The sequence below is a fragment of the Mirounga leonina genome, unplaced genomic scaffold (assembly GCF_011800145.1).
Source record: "Mirounga leonina isolate KUSES-001 unplaced genomic scaffold, KU_Mleo_1.0 Mir_118, whole genome shotgun sequence".
NCBI classification, from domain to species: Eukaryota; Metazoa; Chordata; class Mammalia; order Carnivora; family Phocidae; genus Mirounga; species Mirounga leonina.
In genome coordinates, this window is record NW_023270277.1 from 1,813,240 (window position 1) to 1,828,733 (window position 15,494).

General features: G+C 58.1%; 1 protein-coding gene across 3 annotated transcripts in view; it reads right to left on the reverse strand.

The window, feature by feature from the left end:
- Nucleotides 1-2,522: 2,522 nt before the first annotated feature.
- LOC118007341 (EARP and GARP complex-interacting protein 1) overlaps nucleotides 2,523-15,494 on the reverse strand; it is a 123,906-nt gene continuing 110,934 nt past the window's right edge. For 2 of the 3 annotated variants that reach the window (XM_035000370.1, XM_035000372.1), the window contains 4 exons: nucleotides 9,118-9,254; nucleotides 6,563-6,730; nucleotides 5,185-5,352; nucleotides 2,523-3,010 (listed from right to left, as the gene is read on the reverse strand). In XM_035000370.1, coding sequence (XP_034856261.1) covers nucleotides 2,836-3,010; nucleotides 5,185-5,352; nucleotides 6,563-6,730; nucleotides 9,118-9,254 — 648 coding nt within the window. In that variant the 3' untranslated portion in view covers nucleotides 2,523-2,835. The remainder of the gene's footprint in view (nucleotides 3,011-5,184; nucleotides 5,353-6,562; nucleotides 6,731-9,117; nucleotides 9,255-15,494) is intronic. The other variant, XM_035000371.1, reaches the window with a different exon arrangement.

Sequence of the window (15,494 nt, forward strand, 5' to 3'; positions counted from 1 at the left end):
CGTGGGGCCAGCTGATGTCAGACACGGAGCAAAGCAAGTCAGTGCGGAAGGTCTCCTAACAGAGGGGCCCAAAGACTCGGAGATCTCTGCGGGACAAAAACCCGCGAGCAGAACCTCACACCTTATTTAAAAGAATCAGATCCAAATGTAAAATGTAAAACTAGGGAACTTTCAGAAAAAAGGAAGGGTGAGCTGGACCTCAACCAAACCCGAAGCCTGGGCTCAGCAGGCAGCGAAGAGAATGGAAAGCTAAAAGCCGGGAGGAGGTGCCTGCCCATCACGTGCCAGACAAAGGACTTGCCCTCAGAGCACAGGAGAGCTCTCAATCTCTAGTCCTTAAACACACAATTAACGGTCAATTTAACTAAAAAAAAAGTGGGCTGGGGTGCATCGCACTCTCCATGACGGCCCGGGTCACGATCTCAGGGTCGTGAGATCCAGTCCCACGTCAGCTCTGTGCTGGGTGTGGAGCCGCCTGCTTGGGATTCTTTCTCCCTCCCTCTCCGTCCCTCCCCCTCTCTAAAATAAATAAATAAAATCTTAAAAAAAAAAAAGATTCCCTCTTCCTTCTCCTGCTCATGCACTCTGTCTCTCCCTCTCTAAAAAAAAAATGAGCTTCACCAAAAGGACACGCAGATAGACGGTAAGTATGCACGCAATCGTTCCTCGGCATTAGCCGCCCGGGGAAGCACAAGTGAGAGCCACCACCAGCCACTGCCACACCCCTGGGAGAGGCCGCCGGTGCAGGGGCCAGCGGGCGTGGCAGACAGAACAAGCAGCCAAGGCCCATCAGCGCACTTGCAAGTGGACGCTAAGGCAGGGGTCGGCGCACTCTCTTGGGCAAGGTCAGAGGGTAAACATGCCTGGCTTGGCGACCACACAGTCCCTGCTGCAGCTGCTGAGCTCCCCCACTGTGCAAAGCACCCAGGACCATACATACATGAACGGGTGGCCATGTGCCAATAAAACTTTATTGACAAAAGCAGGTGGTGGTGGGGATTTGGACTGCAGGTATAGTGTGCCAAGGCCTGCTTAGGAAAAGGAAAATTGATGTTTACACAAACACCCAGACGCAAAGACGCACAGCGGCCCCGCTCGTGGCCACCCGCACTGGACACAACACGCACAGCAACTGGAAGAATCAACGAATCAACAGGCATTGTGCTGAGTGAAAGCCCCGCCTCGGTCACTTGCTCAGGACGCCCTCCGAGAGACTGAGGCTGCCAGGGCTGGGCTGCAGGAGGGGAGGCCACCAAGGAGCAGCAGGGATTTGGGGGTGATGAACTGTTCCGTACACAGACCGGGAATCTCTGCATGCACTAAATTCAGACTGTCACCAAAGCAACAAACAGTAACAAAAGCAGAGGCAAAGCCTCCACCGGGGTTCCAAGCCACCAGCCCCTGCCTCTGCTCCACGGCTTCTGTCCCCAGGTCCTGGGCCTCCCGCTGCCCTCTCCCGCCACTCATCGTACCAGCCTTCTTGTGCTCCCGGTCGGGCCAGGCCCACCGCACCCCAGGGCCTTTGCATACACTCTCCCTTTGCCGCAGCTCTCCCACAGTCACCTTCTCAGACAGGCCCTTCGTTCAGGATCAGATCCCCCCATCCCGTTCCTGCTCCCAACAGCACTTCCTCAGCCCTGCTCTGTACTCCCCTGGCCTCAGGCCCACGTCTCTACTCCAACAGAACAGATACACAACCTGCTGGCGGACAGGGCTTGCCCGGCAGCAGTGTAGACTCCAGGTAGGCCCTGACCTGTGTCTTGCTCTCTGCCACGCCTGCAGCCTGGCACATGGGAGGCACGCGGTGAGTTCTCGACAAACACATCTTCCTCCCCGCCCCAGGCCCACCTGTCCTCCCCTCCCCCAGGCCTCACCTGCCCCCCCCCCCCCGGCCCCCCCGTCCCCCCCCTCCCCCCCGGGCCCCCCCCCCCCCCCCCCAACCTGTCCTACCCTCCCCTGGGCTCCACCTGCCCCCCCCAAACCCCACTTGTCCTCCTCTCCCCCTGGGCCCACAGAGGAGGACTAGGCAAGAGCCCACATGCTCTGTGTTCAGGATCACCAAGGAGTGGGGGTCAGTACCATGCAAGGCATTTCACAAGTGCGAGTGTGCACTGACCCAGGGCGTGCGTGCGGCTTCCAGGGACGAGGAGTTGCACCTCCAACGCCATCGGCGTCATGTGAGCAGGACCCAGTACAGAGCAGCGCCCATGACCGGGCGCCCAGGGCCAACGGGAGACACCTGGTCACTGTCATGGTGAGCGCCCAGGCCAGTCGCCCAGATGCCATGGTCCGCACACAGACAGTCAGGCCCGCACACAGCCTGGGCCTGGATGCAGGGGTGCGGTGGCCCCTCCGCCCATCAGCCTTCCTTCTGGGCAGGACAGAGACCATAACAAAGACCAGGCGACAAGGCCGCGTGGGGCAGAGTTCCTGAAGGAACGAGCCAGGAGCCTGTGTAGCCTTGCTTATTTTATTTTTAATCTCAAGAAAAAATGAGTTAATATTATGGAAACAAAGTGGGGTTTTTTTGTTCTTTTTGTTTTTTTTAATGGAACTCCCAACACCCTGACAGAGACCAGGGAGAGCAAACAGAGACCAGGCAGACAGCCATCCACAGCAGGACGGCTCACGCCCCGGTGAGGACGCCATTCCCGTGGTCAGTGAGGAAGACTTCAGGCAGGCTCAGCGGCTGCTGGCAGAAGCTCCCTCGTCATGTACGAAGGCTCGCCAGAGAGGCAGGCAACGCTGGTTCTCCCAGACACGGGTCTACCTGGAAAACTACCTCCAAAGAGCCACACGTTTTTGAGAACCTGCCAAAGACGGATCAGGATGGGGCTACAGCAATATGTGGTATTTCAGCGCCCGGGGCACCCTGTTGATGACGAGCCTCCCGTCGTAACTCAGGGAGGCGAAGAGCCAGGGGTCAGCAGAGGACCAGTCCACGGCATACACGCTGTCCTCGTGCTCCTCGTAGGTCGCGATGACGCTGTCCTGTGGGGGCTCCTGGCTCCTGCAAGGCACCAGAGACACGCATGAGCCAGGCGGTGGGGCATACTGCATGGGGCCGGCGGCCGGGGCCTCGCTCCTCTCATCTGCGAGATGGGAAGACTGACAGCAGCCAGCCCTGGGCCGCACACACCCTCACACGGCCGTGAGGAGCGGAGTCCTGCAGCGGCGTAGGAGAAGCCACGCTACCACCAGGGTGACACCTTGTTTTCTCGGGCTGGGGACCAGCAGGTGCCTGCGAGTCTGCCAGGGGCCCCAAGGTTCAGGGGCAGTGACCGCAAACACCCATGAGGGCTGAGGAAAGGGTGACAAGAAGCAGAAAGGACCCTGGGGGCGGCCAGCGTGGCCCTGCCCTGCGCAGGGGTGTAGAGCTGGCCCGGGGCACGCAGGCCCCACTGGCTAGGCAGGAAGGGGCCCCTGGTCCTGGCTTCAGGCTTCACGGCGCGCTCCGCCAGGGCTCCCGTGTCACCTCCCTTCAAACCGGAGCGACCGCTCTCCTTCTCCAGGAACCCTGACCCGATGGCGCCAGCCGTGGGACACCACGGGAGCCAGGAGAGCACAGAACTTGCCTGTCGACTGGGACAGGACATCACGCGCCGTCCACTCTGAGCGGCCACACCCCAAGCGCGCCCCAAGGGCATGGGCTCCTCTGGCACTTTTCTTCCCATTCCTACACTCTGCGCTCCTAGACTCTCCGAGGATGCTCTTCTCCCCAACGAGACACCCGCCCTCTGGGTCCCACCCTGGCCTCCAGTGCTCTGGGTCCATCCACTTCCTGTGACGCGGACCAGCCATGCCCAACTGGGGCTTTGTTACCAACGCTGCATGAAAATCCCCTTGGGGATTCTGTTTTCCTGAGTTTGCTAAGTCACATGGACAGAGCACGGGAGCGGGACTGTGGGGACACCAATGTCGATGTTGCTGCATCAGCCGGGCTTCCCACCCCGTGAGCCACATGGGCACCAGCTGTGCCCCCGCGAGGCTGCGTGCAGAGAGGCCGGGGAGGAGCGCCAAAGCCCACGGCACCACGGTCGGGAGGTCACTGCACCAAAACCACCAGGACCGTGTTTCCAAACTGTGCATCCTCGTGCTTGAACAGAAAACAGACAGCTGTGGAAAAGCCCCACTACTGAGATCTGTTCTCAAAAGTGAGGTTCGGCCAAGCTCAGGCATGTGCAGGGAGAATTCGGACAACAGGACAGTAAAGAACCTCAAGCAGAAGGACAAGCCCTGGCTGCACCGTCGGGCTCGACCGATCACTCAACTGGGGCTTATTCCAGACTGCCCTCCCTGGGATCCAGCAGCCGTGAGCCTCGCATGCAGCTCCCCCACACGAGAAAAAGTGTACTCGAAACACAAGAAATGTCCCCTTTTAGAGTCCACGTCACTGACAGAGAACACAGGCTCTCCCGACTTCTCTCTCCCGCCCACAGAGCTGCAGGTGCGCTCTGCTCGCAGCCGGGGGCTCCGATGCGAGCCCCAGACCGGGGCGCCCCTGCTCTGCACCAACCAGGAGTGGGACCCGCACAAGTCCCGGGCCCCCAAGAACCCCACTGTTCTTGGGGGCATGAGCCCTGGTTTGAAGAGCTAGCCCCTGAACAGATGCAGTTAGGATTGGCGAATTCGCAACCAAGAGGCACGACTGCTGAGACGCCCCCAAGGTTTCCCACGTTCCCTACGGAACCTCGGGGCAAGAGGGCCGGGGAACACCCGGGATTGGGGCTGACGGTGCCGGCCTGGAGTCTGCACCCCGCCACAGTGAGGGCCACTGGCCAACGACTGGACCACACATCTCAGACCCAAGCCTGAGAAGAGGACACCGATGACAATCTGTCGCCCACAGGGGCTAGCAAGTTCTCATGACTACCCGAGCAAACGTTTAAAGACTAGTGACAGTCTTTAAAGTCCCCCGTATGGTGCTCAGCAAGAAAGCGGACAGACATGAGCCAGTCCACGTTTCAGAACCCACACAAGATGGCGTGAGCTGACCTAACCCGACCCCCAGGCCCACGTGGCGGGTACCAATGTCCTGCAGAACCGTGAGCCCGGGGCCGGCAGTGGTGGAGGCCGCCCCAACCACACACGCGGACGCTCCTGACAGGAGCCGCCTCGACTGCGGTGGGGGGGGTGGGTCTGGGAGAAGGGAGCCCCCACACCACCGAGAGCGTGCGCCCTTACTTCTCCTCTGGACGGCGCTCCTCCTGGTCACTCAGGTCATCGTCGTCCACCAGGTGGCCGAAGGGCTCGGAGGAGATGGACACCATGTTGGACAGGATCACCCTGCTGTCGCTGCTGCCCGTGAGGACAAGCTGGTCGTGAGAGTGGTTGTAGCGGATGCTCCACACCCTGGGAGGCAAGCAGGCAGTTCTAGCTCTACTCGGACCTTCCTGGATGGGGTAAGAGCGGGGTCGCCGGGCCGTGGATCGCAGACCGCACGGTCTGACATGAGAAGTTCCCAGAAGAGGACCGGGCTTACTGCGTGTCTCTCTACAACCTTCTCCTAAGTCCTGGCCAGCCGAGATGAGGCCAAATGGAAGCACAAACCTCGGAGGGAAAGGAGGCCTTGCGGCTCACCCTGCCAGCCAGGCTTCCGGAATCTGGCAAAACTGTACTCTAGCATGCCAGGTTTTTAAATGTCCTGATTGCAATCTCTACCTCCAAAACCAATAATACATTATATGTTAATTAACTCAATTTAAATTTTTAAAGAAAGAAAAAAGAAATGTCCTGACTGCAGAAACATGACTTCTAGTAAGTAATTCAAAGAACTTAGGAACACAGACCAGAAAAGGTCAACTCTCCTGGAATGTGCCCACCCTGGCCTAAACAACGACTCCTGGCAGTAGTTTCTAGACGTTTCTTCCACATACACACACAAGCAGCAAAAACACACACACAAGTGCACATATGTAAACACGAAGAGGTGCACGCCCATGTGCAAACATGCACACCCTCACAAGCACACGTGCAAACAAGCAATCACACACACAAGCGCGCACTTACACATCCAAATACACACACATGCCTCACTGGAATAGAAGTTAGCTTATACCAGGCACACTAGTCTGGAATGGATCTCTCACCTACTTCAGCACTAAATACCTGGCAGGCAGTAACCACTAAACCCAACTGCTCTTGGGTACTGTCCACCCCCCACACAGAGCTAGTCTCCTCCTCACCCACAGCACCGTCCCCACTTCACGGCATCACAGACAGACCTAACCCATCCTTACTGATAGGCATTAGGGCAGTTTCCCGCTCCCCAACACGGCAAACAATGCCGCGTGAACATCTGTGCCCACTGTTTTTGCATATATGAACCGGCACTATTTCAGGAGAACACAGAATGCAATGTTTTTCTTCTTTTCCTATGTTTATAAATCACAAACATTCGGATTTGGAATTAGTGTTTCTTTAGGAAAAATAAAGCCGGGTTGATTGAATGATTCACAGCAGCACAAACTAAGCTGGTTTGTGCCTTTCCAAATGGGAAAGGAATTAGCAAAATAAATTACAAACCCCCCTCCCCTGACCCAGCATGCAGAGAAGCCAGTACCAGTGGGAGTGTTCCTCCAGGGTCTTCACGGGCTCGGTGACATTTCGGGTGTCCCAGAACTTCACCTTGCAGTCGTCCCCACAGCTGGCTAGGTAGTACTGCTTGTTGGGGTTGAAGTCCAGGTCCCGCACCAGCTGCCCGTGGGCATTCTCTATGCAGTATATCTGGCTGGGGAGAAAGCGAGGGGAGCACACGGGACAGGAAGCGGGTCATGACGACTCCATGCTGCAGACTGGCCCCGTCTCCTATTCCCCATCAAGTGCCGGCATTGGGGGACCACTCGACCCGCCACGGCCATGCAAGCTGGGGCTCCCCCGTGCGATGGGACAGCTCAGGTGCCAGGGGGCCTGGTGATTCCCCCCTCAGTGCCTCTCCCAGGGGGGCCCAGGCCGAGGCTTCTCTGGCAGCACGTCTGTGATCCCGCAGCTGTGGAGGCGATGCTGGCTCCTAACTGTCCCAAACGTGACCTGGCCCCTCGAGAAGAGAGCAAGTCAGCAGGAGTGTGACAGCACGAGGAGCGGGGACAGAGGCAGGAGAGCTGACCCAGCTCCAGAAGGACACGGAGAGAGAAAAGCAAACGGTCAGCAGCAGGCTGCGAGGACAATGCTGGTGGAGTCGGAAGACACAGACGGAGGGAGGGAAGAGAAAACTAGAAAAGCAATACAAACCATGAAGGGGACGGTGTGTGTCATGGCTGGGCTGTCCTGCATCCGTTCTCAGCCCCTCGCAGTGCCAACACATCTCCACCATGGCCCAGTGCAATGCGGAGACACAGGGCAGTTTTACGATCAGTCACTCAGCTGTTTAGGGTGTGTGGGCTCATACGCACACGTGCACACACACACACGGAAGCACACATCTGCACACACACGTGCACACGAGGCACACGTACACACAGACATATATGCGCGCACAGCCCTGGCTGAACCCTTGACCTCCACTGCTCCAGGCAGCTCCTCAAAGGGTGTGACATGAGAACGTTCGGTCAATCACGTCCTTCTAATGTCAGAAACCCAAACAGAGGGGCAGGTCATCCAGTGAGGCTGGACAACGGCTGCACCCAGTCAGGGGGGCAAGGCCACTGCTGCTCTGTGCATTTCCTCCCGGGGCGTGACTCAGCCTCCCCTACAAGCACTCCCTCTCCCCAGGCTTCCCGGCCGCCTATAATCACCCTACGCGTCTGACAACCATGCCGAGTGCACATCCCTCCACCCTCGAGGTGAGTAAACTCACTCCCTTCCATCATCTCCCACGCTGGACTTCCTGACCCTAAACCACTTTATATCTTGAAATGGTTTTTATATCCTGCACTTTTCCAATATCCTTATCTTTTCCTAAAAGAAGACACCCCAAACCGGAAGGAAGACCTTCCAAGTGAAACAGGCAACTGTACAAAACTAAAGCCCTGGCAGGTCATGGGGCGCTGGGCGGATAGTCACACACGCCACGGGCACCAGCCAAGGGTGTTCTCCATGCCCTGGGGGCAGTGATTTCAACACAAAAGCACAACACGTTCCAGAAGCAGCATTAAAAGCACCCTGGCTAAATAAAAACCAAGCCGTTTGCAAAAGGAGAAATAACAGTCAGCAAGGAATCATCCGGGGGACAGAACCGGGCAAAGGAAGGTGCCGCCACCCAGAGCCACGTCTGCTGTCTTTGTGTGGGGGCTGTAACGTCCTGTCTTGAGATGCTGAAACTCCTCACATCCTTTACAGAACAATGCAAACACAGGGAAAGATGGCCCCAGGACTCGCAGAAATGGCTCTCCGGCGGCACGTTCCTCGGGCAGCAAAACCACACAGCCCTCGTGCAGACACACACACCCTGAGGAAGTGCGACTGATTATTAGCCGCTGAGTTTTCAGAGGGGCCGCAGACCTAAATTTAAAGTTGTGCCCCCCCTTGAAGGCAGCAGACGTTACTTGGTGACGTCCGTCTCTGCAGCTCGGTGATAAATTACGGCGTGCTGAGGGGTAAACTGTATCTTAAGAGCAATTGCACGGCTCCCGTTGCCACAGCAACAGATGTGCTCACCATCACTCCTTTGCCTATCAAACCACACCTGGAGCAGAAAAATCGCTCTTATTTGTTCCATTAGAAGTGCTGGCTGCTGAGCATAATGACTTACAGGACAAACCATGCTTCCCCGAGAGGGGCGGATCTTAAAGGGCCAGAAACTGTCACAGGCAAGTCCACAAACTTCACGTGGGGCTGCACCTGCCCACCTGTGCTCGCCAATCCCAGCGACCGAGCGTCCGGCGGTCCCCCTCTCCTGGGTGAGGTGCTTCGAAACCCACTCCTGATTTTCACTACGAACGGCCAGCACTCACTCAAGGGACAGCCACACGGAAGAGTAAACAAGCCAGTGAGGAATGCCGTCCCCCTGCCACGGGGCCGCGAGCTCAAGCCGGGGCAGAGAAACAAAACGAGATGCATGCCTTCCTGCGGAAAAACGAGGCCAAGATAGACAAGCCAGGTGCCCCAGGTACCTCTGACTCGGAACTGCCCCCAAGCGGATGGAGAGGGGTGCGTCCGCGGGGTCACGCCATCACTGACCTCATGCTCCGCGTGTCCCACCCTCGGATGGTCGTGTCGTTCGCAGTGGCCACCTGGGTGCCGGTGTGGTGAGGACTCCACCGTCCCGAGGTGAACTTCAGCTGCCCCTTCCCTTCCAGGGATGCCGAACTGGCCAGCTGCGAATTTGACGGTGTTTTAAGGGAAGAAGAAAAAAACAGTAATGTGAACCTTTTTCTGAAAACTTAAGAGGACATCCTGTATTCACAGGATATTATTGAAAATAATTACTGAAAATAATTTAAAAACTCTTTGTTTCCTTCCCTTAAAAGGCAAAACTGTTTGAACCTTACTTGGAAAAAAACTACAAAACTGAGCACGGCAAAAAATAGAAAGCATATTAATAGGCCCTGTATGAAACAGGACTTGCTAGGCTGTGCCTGGATCATCGGCTCAAACCTGAGGGCAGCACCACCCAACACCTCAAACACCTGGCTTTGCCCAAAGGCACACATGGGCCAGGGGGGTACACGTGCCCAGACAGATGCTGGTCTCAGGACCCAGCCTCCCAATCACAGGCCTCCAGCTCCTTTCCCCAGAGGTTTGGCCAAGACCTCGTGAGACCCACTGGAGCTGTCCCTGGGCCAGCACTTCCACGTCCTGAGAGATGAGGGGCTCCCAGCTGTTGAGTGGGGAAAAGAGCTTCCTGCCACACGTGTCCCTGCCCACACGCCCACTGGACCACGTGGCACTTGATGCACAAAGACGTATCACACTGGCCACATCGTTCTTCTGATCTGGGGTTGACTCTGCCTGCATGGTGACTGCTAAAGGCAGGGAGAGCTCTGTGCCATCCATCCCCTGGGGGCATCACCTCATTCACGTTACCTTGAACACCAGCCTCATTCTTCGAAGGAGCCCTGGGCGGGGCCTGAGGGAGGTTTGAGGGAGTCACAGGGAGCAGTGAGCATCCCCTGTGACTGCCCTGGGTTCTGCGGCCATCTCAGTGCTGTATCGGGGCCCCTGCAGCAGGGGTCAGGGTGAGCCCCCAGACTCAAAACAGACAGGTCTGGGGTGGCCCTATAGAGTCTGTCGGCAGTGCAAGGGGATTCAAGGAGAAACTTGGGGGAGAGCACCCGTTTCTTCCCCGGTGAGACTGGCCCAGCTAAGGAACGTGATGGAGGGACACCTCTGTAAGATGGCCTTCTCCAAGCGACCCCCTCATTCTAGGAAGCACTGCAGCGATGGCCGCCCACCCGGAACGCACTCCCCTGCCCCACACAGGAGGCACTTCCCCCTTCTCTCAAGGTTCCCTGGCTCGACTTGTCCCAGAAAATCTTTCTCCAAAAAAACCCCATTTTCCTGCCTTACTGACGTGGCCTATATCATGCAGGAAGGCCGTGGCGTGCCGAGGATGCGGAAAGTCAGAAATGGAAGGCACAGCAGCCGGGGACAGAGGCAGAGGCGAGACACACAACAGGACGGGAGAACAGAGGGCCTTCCCAGGCTGAGCTCAGCAGGGTCAAGCATGAAAGCCGCCGGTGCCCGTGAACGCCAGGCCGACACGGTTGCCGTGAGATCTTGGCGGGCCACAGAGAGCCACCGTGGGCAGCAGCATGGGACAGACTGGAGGACAGGGCCTGAGGCCAGTCCTGTAGTGGTGAGAAGAGCTGAGGTCAGGCAAGTGGTCATGGGGCAGAGTGGCCGGGGGAACAGAGAAGGGGGCTGCTGGTGAGCCAGGACCCCACAGGCTCTCAGGGCGATGTCAGGAACCATGTGCACTGGGGACTCCGACAACAGGGCCCCCCACACCTCACTCCCACACCTGTCCACACCCACTCGGAGCTTCTCTGGCACCCTCCAGACCAGCGTCCTCACGGCCCCCAGGCAGGGGCAGGGGCACCCAGAGCACCAGGGCCTGATGCCCCACAAACAGACACCCACAGAAGACCAAGCTGACCCTGAGACTCATCACGAAATTCCCAGGGAGGGATGTGGCCTGACTCAGCCTGTCAAGATCCAGCAGGACCAGTTGGCAGCAGCCAACTGGGTGGGGTAACAAGAACACGCAGACTGCGCAGTAACCGTGCTGGGAGCGACGCTGTGCTGATGAAGGATGAGGCTCTGCCCTCTCTTCCTCCCCACCTGTCTCAGCAACCCGGGCACTGGGGCCCGTGGAGAGCGTGAGGCATGAGGGTCTGTGGTAGGTGGTCCCACACGGAGCCCACAGGGGACCCACCACGCCAGAGCCACCACCACCAAGCCACGGAGGAAACAGAACTGCCGGCAGGTAATTCATGACAGGGACCCAGACCCTGAGCCACACAAGGGCGGCGAGCAAGCGCATCGGGCAGGAGGTGAAGACAAACTGTCCCAAGCGCAGCGACCAGCGTACTTTCCAGAGGAGCAACATGACCTCAGATGCTAAAAACAGCTATAAAATGTATGTTAGAGACGTGCGGTGAGCTCATGCTTGGCCCTGACTGTTCTAACTCGTTTTAACCTCCACATACACAGTATCAGCTAAGAAATGTTTTCTGGGTGTCAGACAGGAAAAGCAGGTGGAGGAGGCAGAGCCCGTGGAAGGTCAGCCCAGTGGCACGAGGGCAGGAGGTAGGACAGCCCGTGGCGGGCAGGCAGCACCCCAGTCCTCAGGCCTACAGGACCCCTCCCCTGGGTGTCGGCCATCAAACAGCAGCACCCTCTGTGCTGCGGGCTGTCCTGCGATTACACTATCTGAGGTTCTCCCATCTCACTGGCTTCGGTGAAGCTGGCTGCCACGCTCAGAGGCCCACGTGCAGGGAAGCGAGGAGCCCAGGCCCTCGGGCCAACCATGTCCTGCCACAACCTCGTCCGGAGCTTGGGGCAACCCCCCTCCCCGGGCGAGTCCTCGGATGAGACCCAGCTGCCTACGCCTGCACCACAGTCACATGAGAGACCTGCAGGGCTCCAGGCTTCCAGGTCCCTGACGTCCTCACAGACACCGCCCTGACATGTGGGGGCCACGGGAAGCAGCCACCTTTGTGGTCCCCTGTCAGAGAGAGACGGATAAGAGACCCAAGTGCCAACCAGGGGAGAGGGGAGACCACGAGTGAATCCCAGCAGCTCCACGATGGGCCAGTCGAGCCCCCTGACTTCACAGCCAGGAAATCTAAGACCCAGAGAGGGTGGGCGACTCACCCTGGGTCACACAGCCGGTGGGGCAGGAACAGGACCTGCCTCCTGCTTCAACGCCTGGGCTCACTCTGGGGCATGATCTGCCCAGGCAATGCAGACTCCATGCCCCAGCCCCCTTAATGACACCCCGAAGGAGACCTCGCCATCAGCGTCAGGACACTGCTCAGGGCAGCCAGCACGGTGTATGCTCTACTGTTAACCAGTCGTGTGTCTTGGCTCCCTGGCAGCATGGAGACAGAGCTCAGCAAGAACTCCAGAGTGCTCGGCACACAGTGATCTGGCTTCAACGTTAAAGAGAACCAGTCAGTGCTTCCCACCCCAGAAGGAACGATTAAAGCCACCCCACGAACTTCTCTTCAGAGATGTCACCAACACCCGGACACAGACAAAGGAACACAACTCTAATGAACAAATGCGGCCTCGCACTGTGGTGAGCAGTGCACGTGGCCATAAGGTTTCCAAAGAAGAAAGCGGCACTCCCTGCAGCCAAGGCCCGGAGCTGATGAGGTGCCGGACTTGCCCGAAGATAACGGAGGAGCGGCTGAGAAATCTAAGTGCCGCTTCTCACCTCCTCGGAAGGAGAGCGGCGAGGTGAAGCCATGGCAGGTCGTGGCTTTCAGAGCGTAAGAGATACAAAGCATCCCGTACAAGCAAGTCCCGCCGATGTGCTCGAGCTCCCAGACTGCCGGGCAGGGGCCGCGTGCTTCCACGGCAGCCGTGACCACTGCCCGAGCCCCTCTGCTCCCGGCCAGGCTCTGCACAGCCACGGGATCTGCCGCAAGCCCCTTCCCACCCCCAGGAATGTGGGAATGTCCTTTGCCTCTCTCACGCTGGAAACTGCAGCCCCAGCTTTGAACACGAACCCCCTGAGCTGGAGCCTCAGCTCTGCTGCCAAGTGACCAGACACGTGACCTCGTCCCTTTGAGCCTGGCTTCTCTCCTGTAACTCTCTCAGGAGATGGAGCTATTCAAGAACCCACCCCGCAGGGCCGCGAAAATTAAGTGCCACCTGAAGAGCACGGACAACACCCAGAGCTCTGGCCTGTCTTCAGGCGTGAATGGAAGGCCCGGGGCTGCTGCTGTCTCCCGGGGCTCAGGGCGAGGCATCAGAAATGACGGAGCTGTGGGGGAGCAGGCTCAGCGGGAGAGCCCCAGCCCACCGCTGTCCTCAGGGTGTGGAAGGAAAAGGGGAGGAAGAGCAAACTGACGGGGAATGGGGACGTGGCCGGCACACACCTGCCGAGGTGTGTGTGGCCAGGGGTCTGCAGAAGGCAGAGGTGGGTCCTGCCACCCCCCCTGTCCCAAGCTGTCCCAGGTCACAGGGGTGGGTGTCCCCGGCCCCTGAGTGTGGCTGCAGACCCCGGTGGGCCTAGCGGCTCCCACACCCCACCAGGGACTATTCCCCGGCCTCCTGGAAGCCAGAGCCTTCCTGTCTTCAGAAAATGCTCACAGGGCAGTAGGTGCCAGCACTGGTGAGGGAATTTGAGGTCGTTTTAAATTTATTTTTCGCTTATCTCAAACAGACTATTTGTAGGAAGAACAGAACTAAAAGGGCTTTTCCCCCTTGGCTGCACCAAAACCTAAGCTCTCTTTGCAGAGGAGAAGGTGTATCCTGCACCCACAACCGTGGGCTTGACCTCGGCTCCACACGCGGAACAGGAAAGGTCGTGAGTGCGGATTTAAATTTTCTCACCAAGATGGACGAGAATATAGCAGAGAGTTTTGTCACGCCAACTAGACGCTGGTGATCCGTTGGAGGGAGAGATCTAATTACAGTTGATTAGCGAGGGAGACGTCTTTTATGAAGAATAACAAAGGCTTAAAAACCTGGAAGCACTGTCGTGATGACATGTGTCTTCCTGCGTCGAGCGTGACCCTTACCTGCCGGCTCTGAGGGATGATTTAATTAGGAAGTGCACAGAGGCTGCTCTTCGGTACCTCCGTTTCCCTCCTCGGTACCTCTGGCCTTTGCACCAGGGTCCTGTTGACCTGACCCTCACTCCTAATCCCCTTTCAGACTGTGTGTCCCCACCACTCTCTCCATGCACCCATCCCTCCCTCCCTCCGTCAGTCCACCCTTCCACTCCTGTCTTCCTCCCTCCGCCCACCCACCCAGCCATCTGTCCATCTGGCTCGTGCGGACCGCTTGCCACGCACCAGGCACTGTGGGGCAGGCCGCCCCCACGGGAGGTCCACTGTGACACTGCCCTACTTTATAGATGTGGAAACCGGTCCCGACTTTCCAGACGAGGACACAGAGGCTTGGACAGGCCACGACGCTTGCCCAAGGTCACCTGGGAGTGAGTGGCAGAAGCGGGACCTGGTGTTGCAGCTCGGAAGGCTGCCTGGGCTCCAGCCACAGCACCACGGCCTTCAGCGTCTCCCTCCCGTGCCTTGCGCCCGCCGCTGCCCCCTCACCACAGCCGCTGGCCCACACCTGTCCCAGGCTGTCACGGCAACGCCTGCAAACTGGAACTGACTCATCTCTACGCTGTGGACCCTCCCTCTGGGAGGCGAAGCCCAGGAAGGCCGAGGCTGTGTCCCCGCAGAGTCCGGGCCCACTGAGGGGCACGCGTCTGCTCCCCACAGCAGCACCTGTGTTCCCTTCAACACACTTGGTTTGTCAGACGTAGCATTCACTCTATCATCCACTCTTACTAGAAAGGAGTCTTTTGAGAGCGTGGGAAGAAGCGCTTGCCAGACACCAATGCCCAGCCCGATTTGTATTTGATGCCTTTTTCCAAGAGCTGATGGAAGACTAAAGAATCCTAGTTGTCTCCGATATTTATAAAATCAAAAGCTATGTGCGGCTATTACGCAACATTAAGATACGCGACTTAGGAAACTCCGCACTCCGTGTTTTCTTGAAGATGGCGGCTTTTTGACGACCATCCTAACGCACCAACTCAGGCGGCTGTGGTCTGCAACGCGTGGTTGACGTCGGCGATGCAGACAGCACTCAGATATTCTGCAATGCCTTCGTATGCGGCTCACCAGAAAGCCAGCTTTCAGAGTTTTACCCTGTTTTCCGTGGACCAGCTTCACGACGCTTGGAGTTTGCTCCAAATAAATGTTGACTGTTCCAACGCTCACGTCCACCCTCACAGACCAAATGTGACCGTGGCCGCCGAAGACGGGCGAGCGCCGAGCCTCAGGCCAGCAAGGCACAGCGCACGCGTGCCGGGGCCGCGACAAGCTCTCCACGGGGCGGAGGAGCAGGGTCGGAGTGCAGTCCCGAATCTG